General features: G+C 52.9%; 1 protein-coding gene across 1 annotated transcript in view; it reads left to right on the top strand.

Moving 5' to 3' along the window:
- CRHR1 (corticotropin releasing hormone receptor 1) overlaps positions 1–21,441 on the top strand; it is a 99,723-nt gene extending 78,282 nt beyond the window's left edge. The window contains exons 8-13 of the mRNA XM_026654758.2: positions 1,002–1,062; positions 2,851–2,923; positions 8,570–8,655; positions 11,886–12,021; positions 12,585–12,626; positions 18,744–21,441. Coding sequence (XP_026510543.1) covers positions 1,002–1,062; positions 2,851–2,923; positions 8,570–8,655; positions 11,886–12,021; positions 12,585–12,626; positions 18,744–18,884 — 539 coding nt within the window. The 3' untranslated portion in view covers positions 18,885–21,441. The remainder of the gene's footprint in view (positions 1–1,001; positions 1,063–2,850; positions 2,924–8,569; positions 8,656–11,885; positions 12,022–12,584; positions 12,627–18,743) is intronic.
- The last annotated feature ends 1,345 nt before the right edge of the window (positions 21,442–22,786 follow it).

Here is a 22,786-nt window from a genome sequence, read left to right as displayed (position 1 = left end):
GGGGATCCGTGCAGGCAGCAGGGGTGGGCACCAGCGCTGCATGCAGGACTCCATGCAGACAGCAGGGGTGGGCACCAGTGCTGCATGCAGGGATCCGTGCAGACAGCAGGGGTGGACGCCAGCGCTGCATGCGGGAGATCCATGCAGACACCAGGGTGGACGCCAGCGCTGCATGCGAGGGATCTGTGCAGACACCAGGGTGGGCGCCAGCGCTGCATGCGGGGATCCATGCAGACAGCAGGTGGACGCCAGCGCTGCATGCGGGGGATCCGTGCAGACACCAGGGTGGGCGCCAGTGCTGCATGCGGGGATCCGTGCAGACAGCAGGTGGACGCCAGCGCTGCATGCGGGGGATCCGTGCAGACACCAGGGTGGGCGCCAGCACTCATGCAGGGGTTCCATGCAGAGCAGACAAGCACAAAAGTCCCATCAACGTTCAGTTGGACCCCTCTTTTTAAAATCATGTCAGTGTGCCTGAGTGTTGGTTGAGCACATTCCTTTATTAAGATTATTATTAGTGTCCCTCATACACAAGGTGGACTTTTATAAAAGAAAGAACTTTCACAAGATACAAAATCTTTAATCTTAAAAAGGAGAAAGCTGCTGACTAAAATGTATCCGCATGAGTCACCAGGAAATTCTGGCTGACCGGACTCGGTAGGCACTCCTTTCCCCAGTCGTGTTGTCTTTGTTTTAAAACGTTCGCCTCATTTTCATTTTGTCATTCACACTTCCAAGCCAGCCCGATATTGGGTTGAAAAAACAAGGAGGCGGAGGGGGAAAGTTCATGAAAACGTCGCCTGCATTTGTCCCAATTTCCAGCTTTTGAATTTGCAAATTTCATCAGAAACTATCTTCCAACCAGCTCCACCAGAGCCGGCGCTTTGGGGGCAGTGTCTCGCGAGTGCCCCCAGAGGCCTGGTCAGGAATCTGGAGTAGATCTTCCCAGGACCTCCCTCTGTACTTCTGCCACTCAGAGCGACGTGTTTCTTTCCTCGCAGGTATCCCTTTTCTGATCATTATTGCCTGGGCCCTGGGAAAGCTGTACTATGACAATGAGAAGTAAGCCTGATTTCTACTACGTCTATTAGCATCGGGAAAATATTGCTCTTGACGCACTGCTCAGGATGGCTGCGTTACAAACAAAGGGGTGGATATGTTCCCACCCTAAAGAGTGTACGGAAGGCCGGCTACGTGCAAAAGGTGGGGAAAGACAGACAAGAGTCTTCCTTGGTTTGGTGCTCGAGCCCAAGTCCTGCTCAATGCCTGGCTGCCGCTGGGCTTTCCCCTTGAAGTGATAAGTGAGGATAACTGAGCCTGGGATCCTACAAAGTGTTTGCTAAATGGAGCTGGGATTTAATCTGCCAGCAGAGTTATACGCTGCCTCCGCCTGTGCTGTTTTCACAGAGACCTGCTAAGGGAGGACTTAGCTGGAATGTGACGTGTTCGTCCTGTGAACGGTGGCGTTAAAATTAGCCCATTTCGGGGCCTGACAACTTGCCTTGTTTGTCAGCCGCGGTTTTGCCTTGTGACTCTAAGACCTTTCCCGCTCCCCTAGGAGATGCACCGGTTGAGATGCACTTAAAGGGTGGCAAAACCCGGGTAGACACTCTCAGGACTTGTCCACATGGGATGTTAGACTTGTATACTTATACCGCTTTGGTTATGCCCTTATAACTGCCTGTGTGGATGCTGTAATTCCTGGAGAACAGGGTCTCTTCAGTTTAGATTAGGGCACGTCTACACTACCCGCCGGATCGGCGGGTAGTGATCGATCTATCGGGGATCGATTTATCGCGTCTAGTGTAGACGCGATAAAATCGATCCCCGATCGCTCTGCCGTCGACTCCGGAACTCCACCGCGGCGAGAGGCAGAAGCGGAGTCAACGGGGGAGCGGCCGTCCTCACGGCCAGGTAAATCAACCTAAGATACTCCGACTTTAGCTACGCTATTCGCATAGCTGAAGTTGCGTATCTTAGGTCTACCCCCCGCCCTAGTGTAGACTACTTCCAAAGCAACATAAACTAACCCAGCAAAAGGCCCTCTTAAAGCTTGCCTACACTCGAAATTTAATTCAGATTAGGGTAAAGGGTGAATTTAAAGTTCCATTGCTCTTCCTGACTAACTCCACGTGTACGCCCCCTTCTTCCAGAATAAGGCCTGGTCTACACTACGACTTTAATTCGGATTTAGCTGCGTTAATCCGAATTAATCCTTAACCCGTCCACACAACGGAGCCAGTTACTTCGAATTAAAGGGCACTTAAAATCGATTTCTGTACTCCACCCCGACGAGCGGAGTAGCACCAAAATCGATTTTGTTAATTCGAATTAGGGGTAGTGTGGCCGCACACCACCGAATTAATGTGGTTAAAGTTAATGGGGTAGTGTGGCCGCACACCACCGAATTAATGTGGTTAAAAACCGAATTAATGTGCTTAGTGTGGCCGCGCACAATCGAATTTATGCAATCTGTTTCCCAAATTCGAATTATCTAAATTCGAATTAATCTCGTAGTGTAGACGTACCCTATGAGTGCCTGATTCCTCTTTAGTTAAATTAAACTAAACCAGAGCAAGGTCATTTTATTCCAGAAGAAGCCTATCCACACATGGAGCTGATCAGTCATAGCTATTCCAGAATAACTCCAGGTGTAGACAAGCCTCTATTCGGGATTAAGAGTCTCCACATGGGGAGTTATACCCAACTAGTTATTGTGCTTTAAATTCACACCCTACCTTACACCGATACAACTTCCCATGTAGACAAGGCCTTAGGAGGGGCTCTTCCGAGAAGTTGTGCCTAGATTCATGGCCCTGATGCTGACCGCCCCGTTCGCTTGACTTGCAGATGCTGGTTCGGGAAGCGAGCAGGAGTCTACACCGATTACATCTACCAAGGCCCCATGATCCTGGTGCTCCTGGTAAGAGCAGATGTTCTTGCTCCCTTGATGATACCTTCACTCTTGTCCTGATTGTGGTGGCCACATTCTCCTAAGCTGCTCAGGCCTCTTCAGTCAGGAGAAGCATCCCTGCCCGTGGGACTGGTGAAGGGGGAACGTTTCTTAGGAGAGCGTCTGCCTCAGCAGATTGAGGTCTCCTTGGAAATAACCACAACCCCCGAAATGCCCCTCAGTGTTTCACCCCGCCGAGCGGTGTGCCAGAGCCAGCCAGTCGGGGCGTCTGACACTCCGCTGCTTCTGTGGGGCCCCCTGGGGAAAGCCTGCGGGTACCGCGACAGCCGTTGTACTGTGATTGGCTGGCAGCCCCCTGACAGGGTGACGTGAGCGGGGAGAGCGAGGGATAAAGAAAGAGCAGTGCAGGGATGGAGCTAGCCGGCCAGCATTGCTTTGAGCAGGAAGGACGGGTTAGAACGTGACGTAGCTGCCCGGCTCTGCACTGGACGTCCCATCCAGTGCAGTTGAGCGGCTAACTAGACAAGGCCCTCGTCAAACCGTACGATCCCGACCCAGCTACTAACCCCACCACCCTGCAAAATCTGACTCCTTTGGCTCCCTTAAACTCCTTAAGCACGTTGGGCTTTTTCTATTTGTACAGCATCTTGCACTCTGATCCTCCAGGTGCTCCCACCATATAAATAATAACTGGAAATCACGCTGAAAATTGATCCCCTTTCTGCACCCCCAAGCTATCCTACACCCCAACTTCCAACCCCACCTTTGCACCCTGCTGGGAGGAGGCCCTCCCTGCTTGATTCCTCTCCCATCCGGAAACCACCCTCCCACTTGTAACCCTGGGTCTGTCCCTCCCATTCCTGCCTCCCCCAAATTCCAAAACGTCCCCCCCCCCTGCAGGGTTATCACTGCTCCCCTCTTCTCCTAGCTGCCAAACGCCTTCTTGGGTCTGAATCAGGTCAGCTGTACCATGTAGACAGCTCACTGTCCGCATGGACATCTACCAACCATCCCAGATGGGCACTATCCTGAATTCCATGGCAAAGTGGCTTGCCCAGATTAGTAACATTATCTACTTCTTGTAGCATTTCCAGGCCCGAGGCATGGATCAGGGCAGCATTGGGCTAGGCACTGATTTAATTGGGGATTGGTCCTGCTTTGAGCAGGGGGTTGGACTAGATGACCTCCTGAGGTCCCTTCCAACCCTGATATTCTATGATTCTATGACCCAAATGACAGTGTCTGCCCCAAAGAGCTACAATCTAAGGATCACGTTGAGAGACAATGGGTGACTGTGACAGCCAGGGGAATACAAGACAATCCCGGTCGGTAAAACAGACAGCAGACGGTAACAGCACACCAGCTGCCTAACCGGCGTCGAGGTTTTTTTCAGGCTCACAGCAAAGGGGAGTTTTGAGGAGGACGATGAGGTGGTTTTGCTGACGTTTACGGGGAGCATGAGGGGCACAAAGGTGCTTGTCCGAAAATGTCACGAACGGGCGCCGGAGGCTGGCGTCTCTGGCCGAGCAGAGCGGGGCGTCAGCGTCTGGGTAGCGAACGAGAGCCGAGGCGGGGCTAGGCCGTGAGAGCGAAGACGAGCGGTTTGTGTTTGATGCAGTGGAGAAGGGCGAGCCAGTGGAGGGGCCCCGGGGCAGAGTGCTGGGAATCAGCAACTGAGCCAGCACACTGGTCGCTGTCCAGCGGCCTGGGCCTGATTGAGGAGATCAGACCGACCCTTGTGAACAGGAGATGTGAAGGAGTGAGACACGCTAGGACTTGGCTTTGCTCTGGGGCAGGTGGGACTTGGGACATGTTGGCGCGAGGGAAAAAGCCCCTGTGGCTACCCCTCCCTTCTCGCCAATCAGTAATAATACCCAGCGCTTTTAATCACCGGTATCAACTGGCCTCCCCTCTAGTCCTCTGGATAATTGGGCCTGGCTTCTCATTTCCCAGCCCTTTAGGTAGCCAGACCGTTTTTAATCTGTGTCAGTTTTGCTTGGCCCTGTCTGCAGCTCCCCCCATGACCTCATTAATGGAGCAGCAAGCAGGGAAGCTGCCAGGCAATGGATTGATTGCCTCCGGGACTCACAGAAGCTTACTCACCTTTCTCTTCTTTCTTTTTCTTTCTTTCGCCCCTTTCTCCACCCCTCTGTCTTGTAACCCTTCCCCTCCAGCTCTCCATCTCATCTCCATCTCCCACCACTTCTCCCCTCCCCTGGAACAAAGTCCAGCTCTGACACTGAAGTTGCCCCCCCGAATGTCTTGCTAATAAAATGCTTTGAAGGTGCTAAATGTCTCACTCCTTCACATCTCCTGTTTACACGGGTCAGTCCGCTGAGCAAGGACCAGAAAGAACACCACGTGACTGAGGTGCCCCTTCCCCGCGTGCCGTCCAGCCTGCGTGTTGAACGAGGCGGGGTCCTGTGGAAATCATGGAAGTCATGAAAGACTCTGTCAGAATTAGAGCGGGATTGACGTTTTTTTCATCAACGCTTTTTTTCCAGCAAAAAAAATGGCTTTTTTTAAATAAAACGTACATTGTTATTTTTGAGGTTTTTTGATGAAAAACCATAACCCCCCTCCCCCAAAAAATTTTACCATATTGAAATGACTCCATGAATTTCCCCAAAAATGGAGGAGAAAGGGTTTATAAGTGCATGTAATTCTGCCCTTGTGAGACTGCAAGATTGGGGCAACTCTGGGATTCCACAGCACATGGGCCCCATTTACGATCAGAAAGATCCTTTTCCTACAGACATCCATTGGGATTTGAGAGTCAAGCTGGGTCTTTTCCTTCTCCTTCAGCAACCCCAGGAATAAAGGAATAAATGAGGCCCTCGGTAGGATGTCAACCGAATTGCTGGCTACGTTCCAGTCTGATACACTGGGCCAGCCCCAGGGGCTTGAGTGAGTTTCATAGAATCACAGAAGATTAGGGTTGGAAGAGACCTCAGGAGGTCATCTAGTCCAGCCCCCTGCTCAAAGCGGGACCAATCCCCAACTAAATCATCCCAGCCAGGGCTTTGTCAAGCCGGGCCTTAAAAACCTCACAGGAGTGGCTGATTGGCCGCGAGTTCTGTCGCGGATGCACAGGAAGGAATAGATTGTCGCTCACTTGCCCAGAGCTCTGCTGGCTCGACCAGGTGCCAAGCAGCGATGGGAGATGATTCCCCCCAGTGCAAGGGGGGTCACTACCGAGGCAGTGTAGCCAGCCCTACACCATCACCCCAGGGCACGGTGCAGCCAGCTTTTCCACCCTCCCCTCGGCAGTCCAGCTCGGCTCCTGGGGCACGTTATGCTCCCTTAGGCCAGACTTGAGTCTGGCTCTTTGAGATCAGACCTGCTGTCTTGAGATGAATACATCAGTCGCTGGGTGCCAGGGGTATAGGGCAGGTGGCACGGCTCTCGGCGGGTCTGCTCCCCTCTAGGGCTGGGTTCCCCCTGCCATGCAGCAGCATCTCCTCCTGTGTGCAGTGAGTGAGTCTGGCTCGGCCGGGTCTGATGCCCGCCTTATGCCAGGGTAATCACTGACGCACAGCTCAAGGCCGAGGGGCATCCGGATGGATGGGCAGCAGCGCCTGTCTGCTCAGAACTGGCCCCCGGGGAGAGAGCACTTGTCTCCTACCAGCATACGGGTAATGAGGCCTTTTCATCCTCTGCCCGCCACAGAGGCAGGGCGGCATGGCCGGGTGAGGCTGGCTCTGATGCACGCCTCCCTGGCACCACGGCTCTCTCTGCAAGTTTCTGCCCTTGGGGGATGATTCCCCCCTCCTCCCCCCCCCCCCCCCGAGCTGTGATGGCACCAAGCAGCCATCGGGGTAACTGCATTCTCCAGCCAGCTCCTGTCGCTACCCCCGGAGCGGGAACAGAGAAGTAGGGCGGGGGGGGCTGTGCTTTTTCCCACCATCTGAAGCGAAACAGGGTTAAGGTTTCAGCCTCATCTGGTGACCGACCCCCAAGAGACGGGGGCTTGGCTGCATCTCTAAATGGAGGGGCTCTGTCACATAAGATTTACAGAGGGGCTATTGGATTCTCTGTTCCAGTCTGACCTCCTGTCTATCACCAGCCCTTAAAGCTCACCCAGTGACGCCGGATTGAGCCCAGCGACTTGTGTGGGACTGTACTTGGTCCTGCTAGTGAAGGCAGGGGGCTGGACTCGATGACCTTTCAAGGTCCCTTCCAGTTCTAGGAGATAGGATATCTCCATTAATGTATGTAAAGCATTAGCTATCCACCTCTCCTGGCAGCCAGCCCTGGCCCTCTGGACACATGCCTGGGCCTGACCTGCAGCCAGATCCAAGCCGCCCTTCTTTCTCCACGATCAGGGAGGCAGCCAAGCTGCATGGCCCTACGCAGGAGAAACCACTCAGCCGGGGGTGCCTCCCAGACCGACCGAGAAGCCCCAGAAACACTCAGGAAGCCGGAGGGGCAAAGCGTTTGAGTGACAGACGCAGCCATGGCTGGAGGGGAAAGCTGCCAAGAGGAACCAGCCAGGGACTCCAGCTGTTCAGAGCAGAAGCAGGCAAAGCAGGAACCTTGGGACGTTCAGAGAACTTCCCATCGCCCCTGCCCTGTCCCCCTCGTCCACTTCCCTTCCCTTCTCTTTCTGTTCAGCCGATCCCCTCCTAACTCACCCCCCCCCAAAATAATGGCATTTGCTGCCGTCCCAGGGCTAGTGTGTTTCTACCCCTTCCCTGCTCCGGGTCTGGCGGCTCTATTTCACTTGTAAGCTCCTCGGGGCAGAGACCAGCAACTATCCTACGTCTGTACAGCACCTGGCACAGTGGGGCCCCATTCGTGATTGGTCCTTAGGCGTGACCGTAATAATCATGATAAATAACATGATATGCAGAGTAGCCACTAGAGAAGGATTTGATGCACGCTTGGCCAGTGGGTTGCAAACTACTGCTAGCCTGCAGGAGAACAGCGGCGAGCAGGAGTCCAGACTCTGGGCGGGGAGTATGGCCTAGTGGTTGGAGCCGAGGTTAGTGACAGACTAACCAAAGCGCACACGTATTGAGCCTGTTGGCTTTGAAAGCTTCGTGGCTGAGTGGATTAGCTGCAGAGCTGCAGCGTTAGAGGCCTGGGTCAGTAGAAGGGTTGGGAGCGGCACAGAAACCGAACCACCAGCCAGTCAAGGTGAGAATTAAGCACCTTGGCTTCTGGCTCTGGGCTCTGCCGTCCCCTAGGGTGTGGGGTGTTGGGTGAGGAGCTTGTGCCTGACAGCCAAACGCACGGCACATCCTGCCAAATCCAGTATGCTTAGGAGATGCGACACCCCACCCCCTGCTGTTACAGCCCTGAGCGCCGTACCTGCAACTCTGTCCATAAACCCCAATCCTGCCTGCTAGTCCACTCCCGATCCTTTAAGGAGGGACCAATTGTGCCAGCTACTAGGGGAACTTAATGCTATGGACGGATGCCTGCTAGGAAATGGAATGAAACACAAACCTCTTTCCCCGTGGGCGTGAAATCAGGACCCAGTGCAAGTGTCCAGAGGCAGAAGGCTAGTGCTATGCAAGACTTTCGGGAGCTGTTCTCTGGGCACTAGATTTTATTTTTTCTGGAGTCCTTTCGGGATCGTTCCATGGCGCGCGGGGTGAGGCGTGGGAGCCGTGTGAACACTGGCGACTTTCCACCTTTTGTCTCTGGCAGATCAACTTCATCTTCTTATTCAACATCGTCCGAATCCTCATGACCAAGCTCCGAGCCTCGACCACCTCGGAGACCATGCAGTACAGGTAGCAGCATGCAGGCCAGAGTGCCACTCCGCGCTGCGGAGTGACAGGTTGGCTGAGGAGGGCCCCCAATTCACTTCTCTCCTAGCGTACAAGCACCATGGAGAGCTGCCCCGACTAGCCACCGGCTGCCCAAGGCCTCTATGGGCCTTTCAAAAGCTGGGCAGTTGTCACGGCATGGGAATGCCCCGGCCTTGCCTCTCTGGTCTACCCTCGGCACGGGCTGCTCCTAGCACCGGGGCCCTGGGCGCCAGCTCCCTGAGTTCAATAATCTAGTAACTCCGGCTCCTAGTCCCTCCTGCGCCCCAACCCCCTGCCCCAGCCCTGATCCCCCTCCCGCCCTCTGAACCCCTGGGTCCCAGCCCGGAGCACCCTCCTACACCCCAAATCCCTTCGTCCCCAGCCCCACCCCAGAGCCCGCAGCCCCAGCCAGAGTCCTCTCCCACCCCCGTACCCCAACCCCCTGCCCCAGCCCTGATCCCCCTCCTGCCCTCTGAGCCCCTCGGTCCCAGCCCGGAGCACCCTCCTACATCCCTGCCCCCTCATCCCCAGCCCCACCCCAACAGTCTGCACCCCCCAGCCGGAGCTCCCTCCCACACTCTGAACCCCTCAGCCCCAACCCGGAGCTCCCTCCTGTACCCCAAATCCCTCATCCCCAGCCCCACACCAGAGCCTGCACCTCCCCTGCACCCCAACCTCCTGCCCCAGCCCAGAGCCCCCTCCCGCACCCTGAACCCCTCATTTCTGGACCCACTCCAGAACCCGCACCCCCGGCCCAGAGCCCATACCCCCTCCCACACCCCAACCCCCTGCCTCAGCCCAGAGCCCCCTCCCATACTTCTTCACCCCAAACCCTTCATCACTGGCCCCACCCCAGAGCCCACACCCCCAGCTGGAGCCCTCACCCCACCCACACCCAACCCTCCTGAGCCAGCCCAGTGAAAATGAGCGAGTGAGTGAGGGTGGGGAGAGCAAGCGACAGAGGGAGGGGAGGATGGAGTGAGCCTCAGAGAAGGGGTGGGGAAGAGGCGGGGCCTTGGATGAGGGGCGGGGCAGGAGGTGGGGCAATGGTGTTTGGTTTTGTGTGAGTATAAAGTTGGCAACCCTATTTAAAGATCCTTGCTCCTGGCTATGAGAGCGCTCTGGTTTTGCCCTGCTGTTCCTGGCCATTCCTCCCAAGTACTTTGCCACTCCCCACCCCAGAGGTGGCTGCATTTCAGCAGCACTGTCTCTGAATCCATCTGGAGCCCTCATTAATAAATGATCTCCTTCAGTTCCTGCAGATGCATTGGGGCTCCAAGGGGTGCTGGCAACTTTCACACTGACAGGGACTCAGGCAAAAAGGACAATGATACCAGCGACGGGTCAGGGGGTGTGAAGGGCCAGGCTTTCCGAGGCTGGGGTCTTCCTCTGAAAAGCACCAAAGTGACTTCAGAGCACAGCCCCCATTAACCATAATCACCCTAATCTCTCAAGGCTTTTGAAACTGCCAGCCAGCGAGCCCAGGCCAGAGACCGCGAGCTGCTGGGTCCTTCACTAAAGGGAGCAATTAGCGGAATTGCTAAATGACTGCCTTTGCAAACGCCTCCCGCAATGGGAGCCACCCTTCTGCTCCCCAAAGCTGGCCCTGCCAATCCAGGCACGGAGGTGAGAATGAAATCGCCACTTGGGAGCAAAGCAAAGGACTAAGTAGGAGGAATTAATCGATGCAGCTCAAACACCTGCCCGCCAGCACGTGGGACAGAAAATTTAACCCTTCCTCTGCTGGGCAGCACTTTCCAAAAAGAGACAATTGCCAAGTCCTAATATTCCAGGGGTCTTGCTGGGATGCTGGTCCAGATTTTTAAAAATATGTAGGGGGCTCATTCCCATGGGACGGCCTTTCTTACAGGAGCTTCCCCTGCAGGACAGGAGCCAGGATGTACCTAGCACATGGTTCAGACGAAGATGGCTTTGCACTTACCTAGACGGTTTCTGAGGCTTAGGGACAGCCAGAGCACAAGGTTGTGTCCCCGCCCCTCCTGGCTAATAGCCATTGATGGACCTATCCTCCATGAACGTAGCTAGTTCTCTTTTGAACCCTGTTATACTTTTGGCCTTCACAACGTCCCCTGGCAATGAGTTCCACAGGTTGACTGTGTGTTGTGTGAAGAAATACTTCCTTATGTTTGTTATAAACCTGCTGCCTATTAATTTCATTGGAGTGACCCACGGTTCTTGTGTGAAGGGGTAAATAACACTTCCTTATTCACTTTGTCCACACCAGTCATGGTTTTATCGACCTCTATCTTATCCCCCCTTAGGCGTCTCTTTTCCAAGCTGAACAGTCCCAGTCTTTTTAATCTCTCCCCATATGGAAGCTGTTCCACCTCCTAATCATTTTAGTTCCAGGTCCAGGTACACTATATCGATGGAATCACTCTTGTCCACGTGTTTGCTGAGCCCCTCGAAGAATTCTACTAGATTAGTGAGGCATGATTTCCCTTTACAAAAGCTGTGTTGACTCTGTTATGATTTTTTTTTAAATTCCCATGCAGTTTGCAGGCATGTCACTCTTGTGACTGTTTCTTTTAATTTCTGTTTAACTAGCTTCCTCATTTTTATGTAGTTCCCCTTTTGAAGTTAAATGCTACTGTGGTGAGCTTCTTTGATATTTTCCTCCCCACAAGGATGTTCAATTTCATTACAGGATGGCCTCTATTACCAGCGGTACAGCTATATTCACCTCCTGGACCTGCCCCTGTGCACCACTTAGGACTGAATCAAGAACTGCCTCTCCCCTTGTAGGCTCCAGGACTAGCTGCTCCAAGAAGCAGTCTAGAAAGTTTGGTGTCTAGAAAATTTATCTCTGCATCCCATCCTGAGGTGACACATACCCGGTCACTATGGGACTAGCTGAAATCCCCCATTATTATTGGATTTTCTGTTTGTTTAGCCTCCCTAATCTTCCTGGTCAGGTGGTCGGTAGTATATTCCTCCTGCTATACTTATATTATTCAAGGATGAAACTTCTATCCAGAGAGATTCTCTGGCACAGTTTGAGTCATTTAAGATTTTTCCAATATTTGATTCCATGCTTTCTTTCACATACAGTGCCACTGCCCCACCCGCACGACCTACTCTGTCATGGCTAGATATTTTGTACATTGATCCCAGCCTCCCCGCTCGGATCGGCCCATGGTAGTGGCCGGGGGAGGAATCTGCTGTGGTTGAACCCCATGTTCCTTCCTCAGGAAAGCAGTGAAGGCCACGCTGGTCCTGCTGCCGCTGCTGGGCATCACCTACATGCTGTTCTTCGTGAATCCGGGGGAAGACGAGATCTCCGGGGTCGTTTTCATCTACTTCAACTCCTTCCTGGAATCTTTCCAGGTATGCACCCAGCATCGCCCCCTCCTGGCCAGAGCCCTGCCAGCACCGGCAGGCCCACGCCCCCAGGAGATATGTCACCCAGCTGGAAAATGTGCCTGAAGTTGCATCAGATGCAACTTCAGGCATATTTTTACAACCCGTATTGAGACCAGTGGCCACCCTCACTGCTGGGTTCTACACAAAACCCTGTGAAATGGCAAGATTTTAGCCAGGCTGGCCCCACACCTCAACAAACCAGAGATTGGCTTAAAAATCATGAGATTAAAGACATGAATTGAGGGGAGTCTATTTCTTTGCCTTCTGATTTCTGGGCCTGTCAGTCACACCCCGCTCACATTTCCAGCTTTTCTCTGCAACCACAGGGGTAGAAACTTCCTGTTTTGTTTAATGGCAGCCAAGATTCTCACTCCATCACTTGACTCCAGGAGCTCGGGCTTTAAGTAAAGCACACATGACAAGAATGGACATGTCTGATCAATGCAATGCAGGTGGCTATCAGCCCCAGAACAGCCCGTGGGCACTGGTCCCCCACAGATCATAATGACTGTGTTTCTTTCTTCCAGGGCTTCTTTGTCTCCGTCTTCTATTGCTTCCTGAACAGCGAGGTGAGCATTTCCTAGTGAAGTGGGGGGATGGAAGGGGATCTCTCAGCTTTATGGCTTCCACATGGCGGTTCGCTCTGTGCCTGGCAAATGAAACAGCCCTGTCCGCCCAATCTAACGATTGTATTCATGGATGGGGAGATGGGCCCAGGACTGGTCACCCTGGGAGAGCTGGGGTTTCCTGACACTTGGAGCCATAATGAAACAAGTATGGTGGTTTTAACATGTGTCCAAATCGGCTGGCAGGGGTATTAAAGGCCAGGGACCGAGGTGCATTGGCAAAGCTGGGTGTGGTCCCAAAGGAGTCAATTCATCAATGGGAGCTTTCTTCCCCCGGCAATGCCAGATCTGTTCCCGCAGAGCTTGTAATCGGCGCTATTCACAAATACGCCAGCTCCCGGCCCTGCATTTCAGGAACAAACTCAGCACTGCATCGTCCGGAAGGCCAAGAGGCAGTCGCAGCTGTATGCAGTTGCTACATTCCCTGTCTGTACTGAACAGATTCTGGGATTGTCGCCCTCCTTGGGATTAATTTCCAAGGTACGAAACTGGGTAAGCAGGAGACACACACACACGTCACTTCTGGGGAGAGCAGGTCAAAAAATGGCAAGTATTCGTCATGGGAAAACCTCAGGCTTGAATCATTTTCATCAGAATTTCCCATTAAACTGTCTTGGGTTTGGGGTTTTTTTCAACAAAAAAGGAAAACTGAAAACAGAAACATTTTCAGTATCTTCAAAACATTTATGGGGGGAAAAAGTTGGGGTTGGGGTTTTTTTGGTGGAAAGGGTCAGATTTTGCAAATCAGAAACCAAACATTTTCCTGAAAACCGAATATTTTCACCAAAGGCTTTTACTGAAAAAAACAATTAGGCCTTGGGAAATTTTGGCCGGAACGAAACTTTCCATACAAATGTTCAGTTTGGCCCCATTTTTCATTTAACTTCCTTTTCCATGAGGACATTTCAGCCAACTCTGCTCCCGTGGCCGGAGAAAGGCGCCGCTGGGCTGGCCGAAGGCGCGTGAGGCTATTTTGACGCAGTGCATGGGAAAACTGTCACGACGAGACCCCAGTTCAATTTGTCCATTAGGTGGTGTCCCTGTAAACCTTTCCTAAGATGAGCAGAGTTTGCCGGGGCTGCACACCAGTGTCGGGTGCACCATCTGTTTGAATACAGGGATCGTTTCCCCAAACCTAGCGCATTGTGACCCAAGAGAAAAGGAACCAAAGCCCCTCTCTGGGCTGATCAGTTGTGTTTCCATGTTTCACGTAGAATCATAGGACTGGAAGGGACCTCGAGAGGTCGTCTAGTCCAGTCCCCTGCCAGGACTAAGTATTATGCCTCCCTGCAATTGCTTTCACACCTTTGCTAGCTGTAAGAACGGATGGCTGGGTACAAGACAGATCCCGGGGGCCGGGGAACATAAAAAGCCTTTTCCGACGCTGAAGGAAAACATGGCATCTCTTTGCTGTACCCGTCCATAGCCTTCCCTCGGGGAGAGACAGCGCCCAAGCCAGCAGCTCTGTGAGCTAACAGTCTGGTGTTTGCTAAAGAATTCACCCACCGTGGCTGTTTCTGTCCTGGGAATTTTGTGGATGGATTTTTTATTATTATTATTATTTTCAAAAACTCTTTTTTAAACTGTTTCCCACCTTCTGCAAAGCAGCAAAATGGTCTAGTTAAAGGTGAAAGATTTAGACAATTTGAAGAGAAACCAGAGTATGATGAGAAGGAGAAGAGAAGGATGAGATTGGCTTTGCCCTCCCCATCACCAAGGCGGGAGGGTTTGTTCAGTCACTGAGGATGACTCTAAGCCCCTTCATGGCTTATGCTTTGATAACAGGCAGTTTGCTGTGGTCGGTCAGGCCAAAAGTGACCAGGGAGCAAATCACTTGATGATCTCTTGGCCAGTTCATTCCCTCTGAAACACCTGGCATTGGCCACTATGGGAAGACAGGATACAGGGCTAGATGGACCTTGGACCTTTGGTCTGACTCAGTCTAGCCGTTCTTATGTTCTAAATAGGCCCAGATCCTCAAAGGTGTTTAGGCTCCTAACTTCTGGTGGAAGTATTTGAGGATTTGGGCCACAATGCTGGGCACTCAGCTATTTACCGATTCATCCTCACAACACACCCGTGGAGAATTAGCGTGGTCCCTATTTACAGAGAGGGAACTCGAGAAGTAACATGGCGAAGGGTCATGCGGTGAGTCAGTGGCAGAGCTTGCAGTGCAACCGGAGTCCTGACGCCCACTTCCCTGCTATAACCACTAACCAGCACTTCCTCCCAAAGCCAGGCATAGGAGCCAGTGAGTCCCACTGCAAGTCCCTTCCTCTAATCACATGACAGCATTCCTGCCCCAACAGCCACTCCCAACAGGGAAGGAACATTCGCTAGAAAGGGGCTGAAAAGATAAATGTGCTGGAATGGCTCCTGGGGAGCTCGAAACCCCGAGGGGAGATGTGGGACGGGATGAACTAGGAACCCAGGGGGCTTTGCAATGCATGGAGGGGAAGGGACAGACATCTTGGTGACAGGATGCATTGCTGCAAATTAGCCAGGGCAGCGGAGGAACTGAAAGGGGGACTTCCAAGAGGGACTGTTGGGAAGCAGCTCAGAATCCTTCCTGAGCCCACCAGGGGGCAGCCAAGATGGGGACAAAGGAAGGCCCGTGCTGTTTTCTCCAGGTTACCCATGGAGGGTTTTAATGCAGTGTGTTGGAGACCAGGGAGCCGATGTGTGACTCTGTTATTAGCTTCCCTGCAGACGAGCTTGTAACCTCCTTGGGGCAGAGCCATGACTCCTCTGCGTGCCCTGAGCCCTCTTGGCATTCAGCACGTGGTAAATAATAACAGCACCCCTCTGCAGAGAGGTAGCAGCTGTCGGGACCTTGCAAGTCCGCTTCCTGTTAGAGGAGAAATCAGTAATGTGGAGGCTGGGGATATTGGTGTAATTTGTTTATTTACTGTATATTCATCAGTCCTGGAACAGAGGTGGGCACAGATAGCACACAGGCAATCCCCTCTTTCAGTACACACAGCCCAAATCCCAATGCCCAGCTCCCAACTCTATCCCCGGAGCAGACTCTGCTTACAGAGGTTAAGGGAGAGAGCAAACTCTCCTGCTACTTGCAACAGCTCCCCCCAAGGAAACCGTATCTGAAAACCAACATGGCATTTCTTCCAAGACTAAAAACTTGCTCACACACTAAGAAAAAGAATGTGTAGGTCTCTATGTAGCACTGCCATCTGATAACAATGGCAGGGCTACATATAACCAAAATATTATTTGAGATAACAATGATATTATTTGAGATGTGTGTTCCAAATCATATGTTTCCTGTCTAAGTCATAAAGACATTTGAAGCCCAGAACAAGGGAAAGATGCTGCCAGCTACTGAATTTGTAGCAGGTGGAGAGAGGCAATTTTTTTCCCATGTGGACCAGGTAAAAAGCTCCTTTCTCTGACCTCCTGTTGCTGTGATCTTTGACCCTAAACTCCGCTTCTCCTCCCTCGTCTCCTGTGTCGCAAATCTGCCTGTCGTTTCCTTCTGCAACCTCCCGCATATGCTACGACTTCCCATCTGCCTCTTTCCTCCTTGGTTCCTACAAGTCTATTCCCCTGCAGCAGCTGCTGTCCAGCCACATCCCCAATCACAGCTCTCCAGAGTCTAGTAAGTGCAGAATGCTGCCTTCCTCGTCAAAGAAGCATGGCCCCACGCACCCCACTCACCAACACGGTTTGGACCCAGTTCAAAATCCACCCCACACTCCGCCTTTGACCTTCTCTCTCTGTACAGCCCTCCCCACTCCCTTCCTTTAGCATTGGCATCCTCTCTGCCCAACCCTATAGACGCTGTGGGTGCAAGAGCCTTCTCCTCTGCAGCTCACGCCAGCAGCAGCAGCCTCCTTGTGTCTCCATGTACTGCTACAAACTGGGGACTGACTGGCTAAGCAGCAGTTCTGCAGAAAAGGACCTGGGGAATACAGTGGACGAGAAGCTGGATATGAGTCAGCAGTGTGCCCTTGTTGCCAAGAAAGCTAAAGGCATATTGGGCTGCATTAGTAGGAGCATTGCCAGCAGATTGAGGGAAGTGTTTATTCCCCTCTATTCGGCACTGGTGAGGCCACACCTGGAGTATTGCATCCAGTTTTGGGGCCCCCACTACAGAAGGGACGTGAACAAATTGGAAAGAGTCCAGCGGAGGGCAACGAAAATGATTAGGGGGCTGGGGCACATGACTTACGAGGAGAGGCTGAGGGAACTGGGATTATTTAGTCTGCAAAAGAGAAGAATGAGGGGGGATTTGATAGCTGCTTTCAACTACCTGAAGGGACGTTCCAAAGAGGATGGAGCTCGGCTGTTCTCAGTGGTGGCAGATGACAGAACAAGAAGCAATGGTCTCAAGTTGCGGTGGGGGAGGTCTAGGTTGGGTGGTGAAGCACTGGAATGGGTTCCCTAGGGAGGTGGTGGAATCTCCATCCTTAGAGGTTTTTAAGGCCCGGCTTGACAAAGCCCTGGCTGGGATGATTTAGTTGGGGATTGGTCCTGCTTTGAGCAGGGGGTTGGACTAGATGACCTCCTGAGGTCCCTTCCAACCCTGATATTCTATGATTCTCCATCTCATCACCGGGCTGTTGGGGCCTCCCATAGGATTGCAGCTGGGCGAGCAGTTGGCATTTGCCCCAGTGAGCAAATAACAGGCAGCTTAGGATGGGACCCCGCTGGAGACGACCTGGGAATTTCAGAGCCCTCCAGAATTTCAGTGCTCGCCCAGGGTCATGAAGCGCTGAGATGCAGACACGCCCAGTAGCCATTACATAGACCAGGCTCTTCGATCCCATTCCTAGCTCCGCTGTCGGACAGGACACGCTGCTGGACTGCGCAGTGCGTGTGGCCTGGTTCTGCTGCAGTGCCCACGGCGCAAACAATGCGCCAAGACCGGATTGCCGGCTGGGGCGGTTCCGTGGGAAACAATCGTCCCCTGCACTAACTCGAGTAGCTCAGAGCCAGGGGGACAGAAACAGGGCAGTGCCAGCTAGTTAGCAGCCCAGTCCTCCGGGTGTTAAATATTTGGAAGGCTAATGACGGGCACTAAGAAATCTGTCCCCACGGAGCTGTTTCATCCACCCCAGCGGCTTCTGTCCCCGTTGGTGGAATTCGCACCTTGCTGCCAATCAACCCGCCCTTCTGCAGTAACTTCGGGCAGTATTCTTTGCGTCGTACGGGAGGTCAGACTAGATTAGCACAATGGGCCCCGCTGGCCTTGGAATCTGTGAATCTCTGATATTTACCAGCCACCCAAGGCATCTGCGCCGCTCTAGGTTAGAAATGACACAGATGCGGACCAGACAAGTAATAAAGAAACTCTGTGAGCCCATCGTTCACTTGCCCTCCGTCACACACTAGACAGCCTCAGGTTTATGAGCCGCTAGCCCCTTTTTTTTATAGCCGGAGTCCGGATTTATCTCCTGCTCGCTCTTTCGTGTTCCTGGAGCTGGGTTCATTGCTGTCGTTTCCTGTCAGCCTTTAAAGACAGGATTTATTGAGGTCAGGGTCCAACCATGGAGAGGGACTAGCCGGGCCTGGGAGTCGGGACTCCTGGGACCTGTTCCTGGCTCTGGGAAGGAGCCTGCCTTGTCGGTTAGAGCAAAGGGTTTGGAGTCAGAACTGCTGGGCTCGAATCTCCCATTGCAACGACCCCCCCCCCATCTCCCTCACCCCTCCCCCCGGCACACTGGGATAAGCATTTTTCACAGATTCATAGGCTCTGGGGATCAGAAGGCTCCACTCTGATCACCTAGTTTGACCTCCAGCATAAGGCAAGCCCCAGAACTCCAGGGTGACCTTGGGCAAGTCATGTCCCTGTTCTGTGCCTCAGTTTCCCCATTTACAAAAACGGGATAATGCCATGAACTGTCCCTTCCTCCTGGGGAGTTTGAGGGCTTAGTTCATTGATGTCTGTAACCTGCTTTCAGCCCCTTAGTTCTTAGGTGTATTGCCAGGCTGTGCAATGGGAGAGGGAAATCTTGCCCCAGTCTTGCCTCAGGGCTAAGGAAAGCCCTCTCCAGCAGCATGGGTAGTAAATGCCCTGTGTGCTCTGCAATGTGTTGGCAGGTCCGTTCCGCCGTGCGGAAGAGATGGCACCGGTGGCAGGACAAGCACTCGATCCGCGCCCGCGTGGCCAGAGCCATGTCCATCCCTACGTCGCCGACACGCGTCAGCTTCCACAGCATCAAGCAGTCGACGGCTGTCTGAGCGGGGAGGAAGCCATCGCGCGGGAGGGGAGCCAAGGTTTGCAGCAGAGCCGCCGCTGCTTGCACTGCAGACTGAGCACGGCCTGTGGGCCATGTACTTCCAGGACGGACCCCCAGTCCCACAAGCACAGCAGAGCCCCGGCGGGGGCGGGGACTGTCCGACACCAAAGAAACCCCTCGCCAGTGTCTGCCCTGGGAGACCAGATCTCAGAGAAGCTCTTTCTTATTCTCCCAAACCCTTGTGAGGCCAGAACCTTCCTGGCCCAGGACTGTGGGTCTGGGCAGTATCTGGTGGCCCTGGCAAGGCCTACAGCAACTGAGGACAACGGTCCAGTCACATTATCCCAGGGCCGGCTGAGGGCAGAGCAATTCCTCGAGTGATGCCGGGTTTGCTGGAGATACGGCAGAGTCCAGCATCCGCCCCAGTCCTGACCTAGCAGCAGGTGTAGCGGAAACCCGTGTTCGTCCAGTGAGAGCCCCGGTCCGGCTAGCACTGGTCACATGGATGGGATATGACCGGTCTATGTTCTTGCCTCTCTCCCCATTCCCATGGGTATAAATCCCTCGCTCTGGTTCAGCGGCTGCACGGCAGGTCTGCATCCAAAGGCGTGGTGAAAGCCCTGTTTGTGGCGCATGGCGATGGCGCCTCGGGAATGACCCTGTCCGAAGCCACTGCCACCCCACGGCCCTGCTCACCCGTTCTAGGGGGCAAGGCTGGTAAATGCTGCTTCCAGGCTCCTGCTGCCAGTGCAGCTGCCCTGAAGAACCTCGGCACGCTGCGGTGTTGGGGAGGGATGCCCTGATGTGCGTTAACCCAGAGGACAGACCGGCTGCTTGGGCCACGAACGCAGTTTGCCTGGTGCCGTTTCTGTGCTTTGCCTTATGCCTCCGTTTTATTCCGACCCTGCGATTATTCATCCCCCCTGTCGCCCCGCACCAAGCGGGACACCTGGCGAGGTCACGCAGCCTGCTGCAGCACTGGGTCACCCTGCTGCCCCCACCCCCACCCCAGCGTGCAGTGCCTGGCGAGGACCCGCGGCAGCCAGGCCCGCACGTAGCTGTGTGAATTCAGCGTTTGTGAGAGTAACCTGAGTCTTCATGGCAGCATTCACCCCAGGGACCGGCCCTCGCGCTCACTCCTCTGGCGTTAGCCCAGCGCGAGAGTGGGACGCCCACTGGACCCCGCCGGGCCAGCCCACGCCAGCGGAAAGCCCCTCTTCACCCGCACTAAGGTGGAAAGAGCCAGCGCCCGTAGGGAACATGGAGATCAGAGCCCAGGGGAGGAAGTGGGTAAATGAACACTAGATCAGCAATGCTAGCGGAAATGCAGCAAGTGGAGGGGAGGAGATTCTTCCTCCCAGAGCAGAGACCTGGCATAATAGGGCCATGGGCTGGGTGCGAAGAAGAGGAAGGCAGCTCCCATTGAAACACCAGGGAAAATTGAATTGGGGGGGTGTTGGCTTCTGCCCATGGCAAGATGAGGATTTGGAGGACACCTGGGTTCACACCCGGATCCTTGGGAAGAGGAAGTCAAAAGCCCCACAAAATCTTTTAACTTCTCCCAAATCCACACGCACACATACACCCTCACACACAGACGCACTCTCCTACACACACATACACACTCACAATCATGCAACTCACACACACATAAAGCACCTTGGTTTTATGCTTCATCCGACCACACGGCTTTGATGTCTTTTTTTTCTAACATAAGCAAAATTTGGTCCAACTCTGCTGCATTGTCTACAGGCCGCAATTCCTGCAGGAGAGCCGTGGGGATGCAGGAGGGGCCCTGGGGCTGAGCTGCCCCCTGGTCACAAGCTGCTCCTCCGGGCTTTGTTCCCGAGGGGTGTACAGCTGAGATGGAGAACTACAGAAAGCACTGAGGAGAGACTGGTAGGTCATGGGTGGCATGGTCTGAAACCTGCAGTTTTACAATCCAGCTACTTCCGCATATTTATGCATATTCATTCAGTATGCAAATGAGGACATTGAATCATTTGCATAAACCCTCCAGATTTCTGGATCTTCAGCCTTGTATGGGCCGGGTGGGTAGAGCTGTGTGGAAAACATTCCCAGCTGCCCCGAACTGCTTTAGCTGAGAGCTAGGGAACAGTTCGTTTGTGGGCAAGGTTTGCTTGTGCCTTCTCGACAGAAAAATTGCAGATGACTAACAAAGAAATGCAAATCCTGCTTTTCTCAGCCCGTAAACTCATGGCAGTGACAGTGGCGCTAGTCAGAAATTCTTCGATGAACCGGTTTTTTCTCCCCAAAATGTCCATTTTTCTAAACTGCACGTTTTCTCAGGAACGGCTGAGTGACGACGAATTCCTCAGCGGTTGAAAAGAAAGTTTCGAAGTTCCAAAAAGGTCCCGTTTTGATGTTTTCTAAATGGTTTTCCAAGTCAAAAAGCCTTTTTGTTCAGAAATTAAAGCTAATTAGAGTAACGACATTTGTTTAAAAAAATATGGTTGAAATTGAAATAAATGTTTCAATTGGCCCGAAGTGAAATTTGGAGGAGGGGGGGTGTGGGGGGGGGGGGTCATGAAAATGTTCGAGAGTTCCACTTTTCATCCCAACTTGGGACGGGAAAAATGTTCAAAATCTGATAAATGTTCATGGGACGGGGAATCCGTTTCCCATCCAACCCTATGACACAGACCTACACCCATCTCCTTGTACTGACCTTCCTCCGAAAGTCTTTGCTCAGCGTTATTAAGTTCTACCAAGAGCGCCAGCGTCTTCTCTGAAATACCCGTCTCACTCCATGGCCCTACCTCCGTCTACGGCCTTGGAGAGACTTTATCCAGACCCGGTGTCCACACTTCAGAAAGGATGTTCAACAACTGGCGAAGGTTTAGAAAAAACCTATACGGTTGATTCAAGGTCTGCAAAACCTGCCTTCCAGTGAGAGTCTAATGGAGCTCCATCTGCTTAGTTTATCCAAGATGGTTAAAAGGCAATTTATATGTGGTCTATGAGTAGGGTCCTATTTTTCAGGGTTTATTAATTTCATTGGGGAAGGGTATTTTTAGCCATTTTTGAGTTCTGTGTAGATGTCCAAAAACTGGGTTATTTTCAGGGCTTTCCCTTTGGATATACACCTCGTACTGCTGCAAACTGCACCATGTTCATGTGCAGTAGGGAAACTGGTGTACACCAGCAAGGTTTACACAGACCAATTAATGCGCAACACGCTAGTGCGCTTTAGAAGTCACACTCCTGTAGTCCGCAGTGGTGCTCCATGTAGACAAGCCCATAGATACAAGCCAGTGAGTAGGGACATCACTTAGTGATCAATGGCTCCATGTCTAGTTGGCAGCCGGTTTCGAGCGGAGTGCCCCAAGGGTCGGTCCTGGGGCCGGTTTTGTTTAATATTTTTATTAATGATCTGGAGGATGGTGTGGACTACACTCTCAGCAAGTTTGCAGATGACACTAAACTGGGAGGCGTGGTAGATACACTAGAGGTAGGGATCGGATACAGAGGGACCTAGACAAATTAGAGGATTGGGCCAAAAAAAACCTGATGAGGTTCAACAAGGACGAGTGCAGAGTCCTGCACTTAAGACGGAAGAATCCCATGTACTGCTACAGACTAGGGACCAAATGGCTAGGTAGCAGTTCTGCAGAAAAGGACCTAGGGGTCACAGTGGATGAGAAGCTGGATATGAGTCAACAGTGTGCTCTTGTTGCCAAGAAGGCTAACGGCATTTTGGGCTGTATAAGTAGGGGCATTGCCAGCAGATCGAGGGACATGATCGTTCCCCTTTATTCAACATTGGTGAGGCCTCATCTGGAGTACTGTGTCCAGTTTTGGGCCCCACACTACAAGAAGGATGTGGAAAAATTGGAAAGAGTCCAGCGGAGGGCAACAAAAACGATTAGGAGTCTGGAGCAC

The sequence above is a fragment of the Terrapene carolina genome, unplaced genomic scaffold (genome assembly GCF_002925995.2).
Source record: "Terrapene carolina triunguis isolate 2854851 unplaced genomic scaffold, T_m_triunguis-2.0 Scaffold193, whole genome shotgun sequence".
NCBI classification, from domain to species: domain Eukaryota; kingdom Metazoa; phylum Chordata; order Testudines; family Emydidae; genus Terrapene; species Terrapene triunguis.
This window is presented reverse-complemented; position numbering and strand designations above follow the sequence as displayed.